Below are 9,720 nucleotides of genomic sequence, written 5' to 3' on the forward strand. Positions count from 1 at the left end.
GCTAACTGATCGCCAATAACTGATTTTAAAGATTTTGTAATAAGTCGATGTATCGATGAAGGAATCCGTTGTACCACAACTATTATCGACGCGTTTCACAGCACTGCATATTTTGCGCGAATATTCACGAATTTTTTGACAATTTGCGTTTTGTTCCTTCTGTTTTACGGAAATTCTATAAAAATGCCCAAAACAAAGAAGAAGGATTCGTCTTCAGATAGTGATAGCGGTCCAGATGATGTAAGTTCAGTAGAAATACCCCAAAGCTAGGTATAACAAGTTAAAACCTCTTTCAGCGAATCAAGCCGGCAAGCAAGAAGGCGAAGGAATCGGATGCTCCAAAGTCAGATCCCAATGATTCGGGCGAAAATGGTGCTACCACTTGGACCCTGGAAGGTCTTCGCCAGGTGCGAATTAACGAGTTCCGCGGACGCAAATCGGTGGACATTCGAGAGTTCTACGATAAGGGCGGCAAAATTCTTCCCGGCAAGAAGGGCATTTCCCTATCTTTAATTCAATGGAAGAAACTCCTTGAAGTGGCTGAAGAAGTCACCCGCGCGATCGAGAATTAATTAAAGTTCATCTACATGCCAAACTAAGTCGTAGCCATATGTACTAACTATAGACATATCCACTGAATAAACGTTATCTTAAACACTAGAAATTGAAAATCTGTATTTTCACAGTTGTTGAAGCATTAATGAATGACCAACTTAATTGCCTGATAGGTATTTTCCTTATCTCCTATGTGGTGGGACTACAAAAAGCACACATATACATAAATTAATGAATCCTTTATTGGACATCATACATACATAGATTTGTACATTGATAGCATTTGATATAGATATAGATATTAAAAATAGATGCCCAGAATGGTGAAGATGGACAGGAGAATGGCAAATGGCAGCCAGGTCTTAATAAAACCCCCTATTCCGACGTATCGGCCGCAGACAAAGAGCCACATGCTGAGGATAATCATGTTCCATGCGGTGCTGTCGTAGTAGCGCATGTAGATGAGTGCCGTGGCCACATGCGAGTGGCAGTTGTCACAGAAGATATTGTGCATGCGGGTGCCGTAGAGCACAGATGCTTTGGAGACCGCCTCGTCCCAGGCGTAATTGCCGCCCACCATGTGCTTGGGGTGCAACCTTAAGTACCGAGTGGGTCTTCCAAACGCCATGTTGTCCTCTGATACGAAGTAGGGGCCGGCGAAGTCACGAATCACACCGGACGAAGTGCAAATACCCATATGTCCGATCATGGGCAACAGCCAGGTGAGAACCGGAATTGGAGTCCAAACGATGCAGTAGGGGAAGCGCTGGTCCTTAACGCTGATCGGAGGCAGTCTGTCCGGAACGTCACTGCCGACTCCTCCTCCGGAACTGGCCATCGAGATCTGAACGTCCTCGGACTGTTGCCGCTGCGGACTTGGTTTTGTCGACATTATTACACTGTATTAGGTTGATATTTGTGCGGGGAAGCCACAAGAACAGTCACTCACGGTATTTCCGGTCGTAATGCAAACGAAACCAGTCGCTAATAATTCGAATTGGGCTTTAATTGTACGATAAGGAGAAAATAAAGCAGTCGCAGTACACTTACATCTACCTGAGCATTTATTCACATAGAGAGTGGCAGTGTTGGAAAGCAATGCTGTATGGCAGTGGCGTCTGAAAAGGGGATCCAGAAACCGTAGATACATAGTCACACGAAATTTTTAACTCCGAAAACTGACAAATGCTTATTTTATTTAGGTATGTATTTCGAAATCGTTTCTGCATTTGTGGAACAGCAATGTTAGGGCCCCATAAACTTTACTTCTGTGTACGCCCCTGCAGCGAACAGCTGTTGCAGTAGTTGCCATTGCGTTGGAAGTGAGAACTGGTGCTGTTTATTGGCTGAGCTGCTACTTCTATTGCGAAATATTCATTAACAATCGCTTGGCCATGACACAGGTGTTTATCAATGGTGCCAGAGACGATCTCAATGTACGGGAGTTCCAGAGCCTGGGTACGAAGTCGTGAAACACTGCCACGACACTCTAATTTGTGGTCCTTTCTGCAGATCCTTCGATTCAGGAGCTCATCCTAGCAGCCACGGAAGCCAGGAAACAGGCTTATTGTCCGTACAGTAACTTTGCCGTAGGAGCCGCCTTGAGGACCAGCGATGGCACCATATACTCTGGTTGCAACATCGAAAACGGGGCGTATGCCACCTGCATTTGTGCAGAGCGCACTGCAGCCGTCAAGGCCATCAGGTCAGTGGGTCAATATTCTCTGGGTCACATACGCATGGCTTGAGATCTATGTATATATGAAATACTGAAAGTAAAGCATTAGTCACAGTAAAGCTTATATTGGATAACCCTTGACAGCAAATCTGTAATGCTTTGTTATTTCCAAGCTTCGTAGTCGCTGAGAACCCTCTTATTTAAATTCTTACATACCTTAATATCCTCTCCAATAACATACTAAAATAAAACATTTTTACAGTGAAGGCAAACGCGACTTTGTGGCTTGTGCAGTGGTGGCCCAGCAGGATAATGGCTTCACCACGCCCTGTGGCGTCTGCCGGCAGTTCCTCTCGGAGTTCGTCAACGGCAAGGACATCCCCCTGTACGCCGCTAAGCCAACCAATCTTCCATTGAGGGTGCTCTGCACCAGCGTTCTCCAACTGCTGCCCAACGGCTTCAGCTTCGCCAACGGAAAATAGGAAAGAAGAGCCCAACCCAGCCCAACCCAGTCGGACAGGGTGCAATCCATGTGCAATAGTTTATGTGACATCCCGTTTGTAATGTTCTGTAAACCCACCCCTCGTTATTTGTTGATTGAATAGCTTATACAAGCTACCGCATCTGTTTGTGTTTTTCACTGCTCTCCGCGATCGCGATCGTTGCTTATCAGGCTGATACCTGGTTCTCTCTCGCGCTCTCCGAGTTGGCCAAATGTTTATTTTTGTCACCACCACACGGCGGAGAGGGCTATCAGCATAGCCAACTTCGCGCGTCGCCGTCACCACAAACCGTCCATTTGCCAGCGGACTTTCAAAGGAGAAAGAGCCACGCACTCAACTTGCTAAAAATAATTCAAAATTTAAGAAAATAGGCGTGCCTCCATTGACCAAAAGAATTGAACTATAATGACACATCTGACAAAAAATTTCGCACGTCCGGAAAAGAATGAGGAGGTTGTGACCTTCGGCAGTCTGGGTAAGATTCCTGCTGGGGATTGATCATAGAGCAATCCTTAAATATTTACGACTGTCAATTTTTCAAAGTTCTTTTTATGATATAAAAAATAATTATGTTAAAAATTAATACTCTCATTGACAAAATCTAAGTTTAATTCTTGTGCGTGGCGTGCATTGTTTCGACTTCCAGATCCGTCGATTCAAGAACTTCTGACTGCGGCCTTCCAAGTGCGTCAGCGGGCATACGTTCCATATAGTGGCTTCAAAGTGGGGGCAGCTTTTCGGGCCAAGGTCGATGGACAGATCTTCGCTGGCTGCAATGTGGAAAACGCCGCCTTTACGCCGTGCTCTTGTGCCGAGAGAACGGCGATTGCTAAGGCCGTGAGCGAAGGAGCCACCGAATTTTCCGCAGGTGCTGTTTTGGCCTACGAACCTGATGTATTCACCACTCCTTGCGGCGTTTGTCGTCAGTTTATACGCGAGTTTGCCAACGCGGATATACCCATCTATGTGGCCCAGGCGATCGATGCGAGGATTGCTGAAAAGCAGGAACTTTTGCAGAGTGACGATCCCGTCCTGTGCACCTCAATCTTTAATCTGTTGCCGAGCAGTTTTCGCACCTATCGAAAGTAACGCCCATTGCAGGCAAGAACCGAAAAGAGGCAGAAGGGAGCTAGTTCAGGGTTGTTCCTCGACCCCTTACTGCCTCGGGTGAATCATCTAATCAATATAATTTTAATCTAATCACTTGCAATAAAGAAAATTACACTACTTAGCAGCGTTTAATGTTTTTTTTCGATCAACGAATAGGAAATGGGGATATAAATGACGGAATGATTAAGACAGTGAAATATTCTAGAAAACGGTGATTAACCGCTTTTGATTAAATGCATTATATCAAATTAATTTTAGGTTATAAATTAGAGATATCAATTTTGGATTGACAACTGGTAACGCTAAGTTATGGTGTTGAATTCATTGTAGGGAAAGCCCCAATTTGTGATGACGTGCATATGCACTCAACTTGCAATTGATTCATAAACACAAAATTATTGTGAGATTAAATTTCGCCAGTTGTGAAAACAAGAAAGATCGTTGTGGTAGTGGGAATATTTTAAAACAAACCTATAAGGTTTGTTTCCAATTTCAATGGCTTCTAGTTTTTGACATATTGACGTTCATACAAACAATAAGACATACTACGAAGACCGATCTCGCGACAAAAACCGCGTTCAAAACGCGCCCAAACCACGTCGAAAACAAGCAAGCTTTTCTGACATTCTTAATTTGCCCTAATGAACTCTAATAAAGATAATACAAATTCAAATGGCCGATAAATAATATAATAGAACCATTATTATAAAAAAAAAACACAAAAAGAAAATAATTTGTTTTTCCTTATCGTAGAGTTGACATTAGTGTTTTACAAATTGCCAACAGATTCGGCATTTGTTTCTGGCTTTCAAAAATTGTTTTCGTTTTAAAAATTTGAAGTTCTGCAAAATGTCCGAAAAGCGAAAGCTCCTTCAGCAGTACATGCGGAACCTGAACAATCTACAGGATGAGCTGAAGCGGAAAGAGCTGGAGAAGAAGATGAAGGAACTGGAAATGTTGCAGGCGAAGCTAGCTCGCCGCCAGGAGCAATCTGGCACCAAATGCGCTGGCGGTAAGATCAAGAACTTGCGCCAAAAGAAACTTCGAAAGGTACTGGGAAAGTATATGATGACCCTGGAGGGATTTCTATGCGAGCTGGCCCGCAGGGAGGCGCGTCTAAATGGCGACAGGGGTCGAGCTAGTGAATCCGAAAACCTGCCACATCCACGGATGCTGGAGGAGTACACAGTCGCGTTCTGTGCTGTTGGTAAGGATTCGGTATCACGGTGAATCCTCCGCATTGTTCATTAAACCGTAATCTCCAGGTGAGGACGGACGGGAACTGCTAGAGGCGGCTCTTCGTGCCCGTCGATGTGCCTATGCGCCGTACAGCAACTTCAAAGTGGGAGCAGCCTTCCGTGCTAAGTGCGGCAGGATCTACGCGGGCTGCAACATCGAGAACGTAGCTTTTACTCCAGGCAATTGTGCGGAACGTTGTGCCCTAGCCAAAGGTATCAGCGAAGGCGAGAAGAAGTATACGGCGGGTGCTGTGGTAGCCTACCACCCAGATGGGTTTACCACACCTTGTGGAGTCTGCCGGCAGTTCATTTTGGAGTTCGTCCAAAATGACATTCCCATCTACATTGCCAAGGCTCCGCCGCCGGAGCAAGAGAACTGCATTCCTTCCATTCCGGACGAAGCTGAAGTGCTGGTCACGTCCGCCTTCCACTTGCTTCCCCACAGCTTTACCTCATTTGAATGAAATTTCCTTCTAATATCCAGAATTTATTTAATGCAATAAAATTATTCGTGGTAATTTCAATAAGTTTTGCAATTAATTTAAGTTAGCAGCTGATTAACTTGACAAAAAGTCAAAACGATGTGTAGAGAACTAAACGTATTTGATAACTGGTTCCCCCGATCCGTAGATGCCGTATTCGCTTTTCTCCGCAAACGGAGTGACTTCCTCGTGCACCAGTATGGGCTTAACTTCAGGATCGAATTCAACCCTTCGGAACTGTGGATCCGTGAAATTAGCGCGCACCTCGGTGACCATTCCCGAATGCGGCACTCGTTTGGTGAGGTTTTGAAACTCACAGCGCCGCTTAGGGCAGTTATGCGTGTTACCCTCGTCACACATTGTAGGATCCTCTTCACGGGATACTTTCTGGATGGGCGGCATCTTCTCCGACCAATTCCAGTATGTAATATTGTCGTGGGCAGCTACTCCGCCACACAAGTCCTCGGGACCCCAGCGCACGTACGACAGATTGTATGTGGTGGAGGAGGGATCAAGGTACTTGCTGTAGGACGCCTCCGAACGGTCGATGACTAGCTTGGTGGCTGCCACCGGAGTGGGCATTGTTACAGGCAATATTTCCTGTTCCTCCGGCAGCTCCTTAAGCACATACGACTCATGACTGACACTAGAAATGGGCTTCATCTTTCGCTTGACAAAGCGAAGGAAACCCTCCTCAAATGGTTTCATATACTGCGTTTTCATGTTGAGCGAGGGATTCCTGAGTGCGTTGGGATCGTTATACTGGAAAATTGTGGTCTCGTTTCAGTTTGGTGCAACATATCAGAATACCAATTAACCCACCTTCCACACATAATTGGCCATGCACTCAGAAGTCGGTTTCTCAGACAGCAGCGGATCTTTCACATAAATACCCTTATCGGCAAACTTAGCGTTCAGCTTGTTACCCATTCTCAAGTCTGTAATGTGGCGATGCCCTCGATAGTACGAGGTCCTCCAATCGGGATCTGTAGCGCTGACAGGGCGCTTGTAATCGAAGACGCCGAACTCATCCATGGCGTATGGATGATCTAACTCTGACAACAAACACAATTTTCAGCGACTATGGAAAAGTGCACCCCTTGGGACGCTTAATTTGGAAACCCTTGATGTTGCCCAGTTACCGAATCGACTCCAAACAATGCTAGTATATTGACTGCTTACAAACAGCCAGCCTTCTGTACAATATTTCTTGTTTATATTCAGCTTCAAATGCAAGTGTTTACAATATATGTAGTTGTAGTTTATGCTTTAGAGAGGAATGCTTGTTTGACAAATATAAAAGCGCTCTGTTCACAAAACAAATGAATATTCGTTAATATAATACGTGGGCTAAGATAATAATGTTGCACTCGATTTGGCCTGTGCAATAATAAACTGTTTGCTTAGCAATTAAACAATTGATTTACTTCGTCTCCCGGATGTGTGTAATCGATGAGGCTTGCGTTTCAATGGGGTGTGTAAACAATGTGCGGGTGACTCATCCTTCTATTCCTTGTCCACGTCCAGCTCCCCGTCTCAGGCAATCTCTTTGAGCGCTAGCAGCGATTGGCGCAGATATTCATACTGCGTCTTGGCATGCTTGATCTCCAGCTCTGAGAGCTCGACGAGGCTGTGTTTAGAAAAGCGATAATAAAATGCAGAGTATAGCAAAAGGTTTAGCAGCTGCTGACTCACCTCTTCTTGAAAGCAGCTACCCGTCGGTTGCGGAAACCGATCAGCTCCTCCTTTCCACATGCAGACATAGATTCGAACTTTTCGCAGGCCTCCGCTTGGGCAGTCTCGGCCTAATTGGAGGATAAACAAAAACGATTATATACAGGGAACACAACAAGTGGGCCACAGCAAGGGCATGCTAAAGTGAATACAACAGTTGAGCAACGGTGGAGCGCATGCAGCAGTTACGTGGGGTGGCGACACATCTACTGAACCGACGGTTAAAACGTTAAATACCAAATACCTCTTGCACCTCCAACGGCTGCAGAAACAGAACCACAAACACGCACAAAAAGTGAAGAGGGAGGGACAGGCAGATCAGAGAGCAGAGTTGTGAGGTTGTGAACGGTAGAAATAAAATACAAGAACGCAAATAATTTGTTATTTGTAATTAGTGAAGCGTGAGAATTAATTGACCCGCTGGAAACTTGTTGTAGGGAAAACAATTGCTCTTTAAACGATATGAAACATAGTTCTGCAAGAACTATTTGTGATCATCCCTCAATCTTACCGCATGAACATCCTTGTTTTTGGAGCGAGCCTTCTCCAGGTTTCGATTGGCGGCCTCATAAGCAGCCAGGCACCGCAGTCGCCGGATTAGTAGAGCTTTGGCAGCGTCACTATCCCGCTGATAGTAGCGCAAAGTGTCGCCCAGCTTGAGATCTTGATCGCTGGCCACTCGGGTTTCCAGATTCTTTAAAATATCAGGAGAAAAATTTATAAAATATAATTATAGCGAAAACGCAGCCTACCGCACCTTGATCCTTTCAAATATCTCCGCTGTCTTGGCCACAAACGTCTCCACATTTCCCTTTTCCGTAGTCGAGAGCTGCGTCAACGCATTTGAAATCTTCTGGTGCGAGTCGCCTACATCCTTGTGGCGTTGCGTCATTTTCTCCGTCCTGAGTGCTGCCTCTCGCAAGTGGCCGTGGTACTCGGTAAGGAACTGCAGCTCGTTCTCAAAGAAGTCATTTACATCTCGAACAGTGGCGCTCAACAAGATCTCGTCTGTGGTCTTGCCCAGGGACTTGACAAAGCCGCCAAAGATGGCCATCTTCTTGCGTGGCTTAGCGCACAGATCTTGGTCGTATTCCAGGAAAACCTTCAAGTGCTGATCGACGCGAAAGACGGGATGACTAGCAAGGCGGCGCAGGAAAACCTCGTGCATGGCCACAGTCTTCTTGAAGGTAGCTAGGTACTCACTGGCAAGTAAAGATGTACATTTGCATATAAAATGACTATTTGGACTAATTGATACTTACGCCTCCAGCTCTGACTTCATTTTTTTGAACTCCTCTTTGGTCATGTTGCCTTCGCCCTCGCCAAGGCGCTGCAGCTTCTCTCGGGAGGCATCGAAGTCCGGACGAGGTGGACAGGGCGGAATCTAAGAAAGATATTTTAGTAAGCAGTTTGGAAATGCTTTTACCAAACACTTACAATGTAGCCAGCATAGTCGTCGTTCTCCTCAATACGGTCATGTAGCCAGACGAACTCCTCGTGCTGACGCACTACGTTATTGTCCTTTTTTGAGAATCCCGGCAGTGTGGTGCGGGTGTGCACTGTGAACTTGACCTTCTCCTTTTCGCTGAGCGCATCGGAGATCTCAACGTGCAGGGCGTTCTCGCCTAGAACTGCCGGCGTGGCCGGGGCTGAGGAGGAGCTATCCGGCGATGTGGCGGATCCACTGCCATTTGTGGCTCCACTTGGTGCGGGTGCACCGCCTGTTGCTGGTGGAGTGGCAAGTGGATTTGTGGGCGAGGCGATTTCCATTGTGGCTCCATTGTTGGTGGAGGGGCTGTTAAGCAGATTTGAGTCATCCGTGCCGTCCTATGGGGGTCAAAATAACCATTAGCCTAAGTACACTATAATTACGCCCATTTTTAATGATAAGACTTTCTTTGTGTGCGGGCGAGGCGTCATTTTAGAAGCAACGAAAATCAAGTACTACTTTTCCAATAATTCCAATATAAAACGATTTATTTGTCTTTTCGTTTCTACTTACCATCATCTTGCGGCCAAGTAAATAACAAATGATTGGGCTAAAAACAAGTTTTTATTACAAATTACAGAGAGCGAATTTCCACTAGAGGTGGCATCAGGCGGACTACCGAATAATCGATAACACGCAGCTCTGACATCGATATCGAAAAAGCTTGCTATCGAATTTGAAATGCGAAAACCAATGTCGGTTCATTGGTTCACAGCTCCAACGAAATTAAGTTGTTTTATTTCTACCAATACAATATGGGTTTTCTGTTTCTAATATTCTATTAATACCACAATTAATTGTCACAAGAATTCATATACATATTTGATTGCTAAAGCTGTGTGTCAGTCAGTCATCTTTAAAACTTGTTAATTTTTCAAATATATTCCCAATTCTTAGTCCCCTTTTTCGCCCATAAAGAACCAAATATAAA

General features: G+C 45.2%; 7 protein-coding genes across 10 annotated transcripts; 4 read left to right on the top strand and 3 right to left on the bottom strand.

Moving 5' to 3' along the window:
• Positions 1-64: 64 nt before the first annotated feature.
• LOC6731456 (RNA polymerase II transcriptional coactivator) lies at positions 65-671 on the top strand. Its single transcript, XM_002078571.3, has 2 exons — positions 65-240; positions 297-671. The coding sequence occupies exons 1-2, from the start codon at positions 184-186 to the stop codon at positions 570-572; spliced, it is 333 nt and encodes a 110-aa protein (XP_002078607.1). The 5' UTR covers positions 65-183; the 3' UTR covers positions 573-671.
• A 104-nt stretch (positions 672-775) lies between these two features.
• Positions 776-1,730, bottom strand: LOC6731457 (transmembrane protein 222). 2 transcript variants are annotated; one of them, XM_016178684.3, is made up of 3 exons: positions 1,606-1,721; positions 1,505-1,539; positions 776-1,430 (listed from the first exon to the last, which is right to left on the bottom strand). In XM_016178684.3, exon 3 carries the CDS (start codon positions 1,391-1,393, stop codon positions 857-859), a length of 537 nt encoding a protein of 178 aa, XP_016024110.1. In that variant the 5' UTR covers positions 1,394-1,430; positions 1,505-1,539; positions 1,606-1,721; the 3' UTR covers positions 776-856. The 2 variants fall into 2 exon arrangements, with proteins under 2 accessions (XP_016024110.1, XP_016024111.1); XM_016178685.3 differs by having other exon boundaries at positions 776-1,539; positions 1,606-1,730.
• Positions 1,731-1,740: 10 nt separating this feature from the next.
• On the top strand, positions 1,741-2,856 carry LOC6731458 (cytidine deaminase). 2 transcript variants are annotated; one of them, XM_044923656.1, is made up of 4 exons: positions 1,741-1,757; positions 1,842-2,013; positions 2,068-2,260; positions 2,496-2,856. In XM_044923656.1, the coding sequence occupies exons 2-4, from the start codon at positions 1,950-1,952 to the stop codon at positions 2,713-2,715; spliced, it is 477 nt and encodes a 158-aa protein (XP_044779591.1). In that variant the 5' UTR covers positions 1,741-1,757; positions 1,842-1,949; the 3' UTR covers positions 2,716-2,856. The 2 variants fall into 2 exon arrangements, with proteins under 2 accessions (XP_044779591.1, XP_002078609.1); XM_002078573.3 differs by lacking the exon at positions 1,741-1,757 and having other exon boundaries at positions 1,823-2,013.
• A 138-nt stretch (positions 2,857-2,994) lies between these two features.
• On the top strand, positions 2,995-3,967 carry LOC6731459 (cytidine deaminase). The gene is made up of 2 exons (XM_002078574.4): positions 2,995-3,211; positions 3,383-3,967. Exons 1-2 carry the CDS (start codon positions 3,142-3,144, stop codon positions 3,823-3,825), a joined length of 513 nt encoding a protein of 170 aa, XP_002078610.1. The 5' UTR covers positions 2,995-3,141; the 3' UTR covers positions 3,826-3,967.
• Positions 3,968-4,600: 633 nt separating this feature from the next.
• LOC6731460 (cytidine deaminase) lies at positions 4,601-5,608 on the top strand. The gene is made up of 2 exons (XM_002078575.4): positions 4,601-5,053; positions 5,112-5,608. Exons 1-2 carry the CDS (start codon positions 4,696-4,698, stop codon positions 5,546-5,548), a joined length of 795 nt encoding a protein of 264 aa, XP_002078611.1. The 5' UTR covers positions 4,601-4,695; the 3' UTR covers positions 5,549-5,608.
• A 69-nt stretch (positions 5,609-5,677) lies between these two features.
• LOC6731461 lies at positions 5,678-6,609 on the bottom strand. The gene is made up of 2 exons (XM_002078576.4): positions 6,389-6,609; positions 5,678-6,328 (listed from the first exon to the last, which is right to left on the bottom strand). The coding sequence occupies exons 1-2, from the start codon at positions 6,599-6,601 to the stop codon at positions 5,678-5,680; spliced, it is 864 nt and encodes a 287-aa protein (XP_002078612.1). The 5' UTR covers positions 6,602-6,609.
• A 151-nt stretch (positions 6,610-6,760) lies between these two features.
• On the bottom strand, positions 6,761-9,450 carry LOC6731462 (sorting nexin-32). Of its 2 annotated transcripts, XM_016178683.3 has the most exons (8): positions 9,303-9,450; positions 8,738-9,127; positions 8,563-8,684; positions 8,058-8,502; positions 7,812-7,994; positions 7,545-7,562; positions 7,262-7,371; positions 6,761-7,196 (listed from the first exon to the last, which is right to left on the bottom strand). In XM_016178683.3, exons 1-8 carry the CDS (start codon positions 9,306-9,308, stop codon positions 7,103-7,105), a joined length of 1,368 nt encoding a protein of 455 aa, XP_016024114.1. In that variant the 5' UTR covers positions 9,309-9,450; the 3' UTR covers positions 6,761-7,102. The 2 variants fall into 2 exon arrangements, with proteins under 2 accessions (XP_016024114.1, XP_016024113.1); XM_016178682.3 differs by lacking the exon at positions 7,545-7,562 and having other exon boundaries at positions 9,303-9,449.
• Between the last annotated feature and the right edge of the window lie 270 nt (positions 9,451-9,720).

This window comes from Drosophila simulans, chromosome 2L (genome assembly GCF_016746395.2).
Source record: "Drosophila simulans strain w501 chromosome 2L, Prin_Dsim_3.1, whole genome shotgun sequence".
NCBI lineage: Eukaryota > Metazoa > Arthropoda > Insecta > Diptera > Drosophilidae > Drosophila > Drosophila simulans.

Bases quoted from the DNA above. Each gene is read 5' to 3' on its own strand.
- LOC6731456 (XM_002078571.3), top strand. From the start codon at position 184: ATGCCCAAAACAAAGAAGAAGGATTCGTCTTCAGATAGTGATAGCGGT. The intron at 241-296 runs GTAAGTTCAGTA...AACCTCTTTCAG, and splicing joins GTGATAGCGGTCCAGATGAT to CGAATCAAGCCGGCAAGCAA.
- LOC6731462 (XM_016178683.3), bottom strand. The intron at 8,503-8,562 runs GTAAGTATCAAT...TTTACTTGCCAG, and splicing joins ATGAAGTCAGAGCTGGAGGC to TGAGTACCTAGCTACCTTCA. The intron at 7,197-7,261 runs GTGAGTCAGCAG...TTCTAAACACAG, and splicing joins GTAGCTGCTTTCAAGAAGAG to CCTCGTCGAGCTCTCAGAGC.
- LOC6731458 (XM_044923656.1), top strand. From the start codon at position 1,950: ATGACACAGGTGTTTATCAATGGTGCCAGAGACGATCTCAATGTACGG. The intron at 2,014-2,067 runs GTACGAAGTCGT...TCCTTTCTGCAG, and splicing joins ACGGGAGTTCCAGAGCCTGG to ATCCTTCGATTCAGGAGCTC. The intron at 2,261-2,495 runs GTCAGTGGGTCA...ACATTTTTACAG, and splicing joins GCAGCCGTCAAGGCCATCAG to TGAAGGCAAACGCGACTTTG.
- LOC6731459 (XM_002078574.4), top strand. From the start codon at position 3,142: ATGACACATCTGACAAAAAATTTCGCACGTCCGGAAAAGAATGAGGAG. The intron at 3,212-3,382 runs GTAAGATTCCTG...TTCGACTTCCAG, and splicing joins TGTGACCTTCGGCAGTCTGG to ATCCGTCGATTCAAGAACTT.
- LOC6731460 (XM_002078575.4), top strand. From the start codon at position 4,696: ATGTCCGAAAAGCGAAAGCTCCTTCAGCAGTACATGCGGAACCTGAAC. The intron at 5,054-5,111 runs GTAAGGATTCGG...CGTAATCTCCAG, and splicing joins AGTCGCGTTCTGTGCTGTTG to GTGAGGACGGACGGGAACTG.
- LOC6731457 (XM_016178685.3), bottom strand. From the start codon at position 1,447: ATGTCGACAAAACCAAGTCCGCAGCGGCAACAGTCCGAGGACGTTCAG.
- LOC6731461 (XM_002078576.4), bottom strand. From the start codon at position 6,601: ATGGATGAGTTCGGCGTCTTCGATTACAAGCGCCCTGTCAGCGCTACA. The intron at 6,329-6,388 runs GTGGGTTAATTG...ACAATTTTCCAG, and splicing joins TGGCCAATTATGTGTGGAAG to TATAACGATCCCAACGCACT.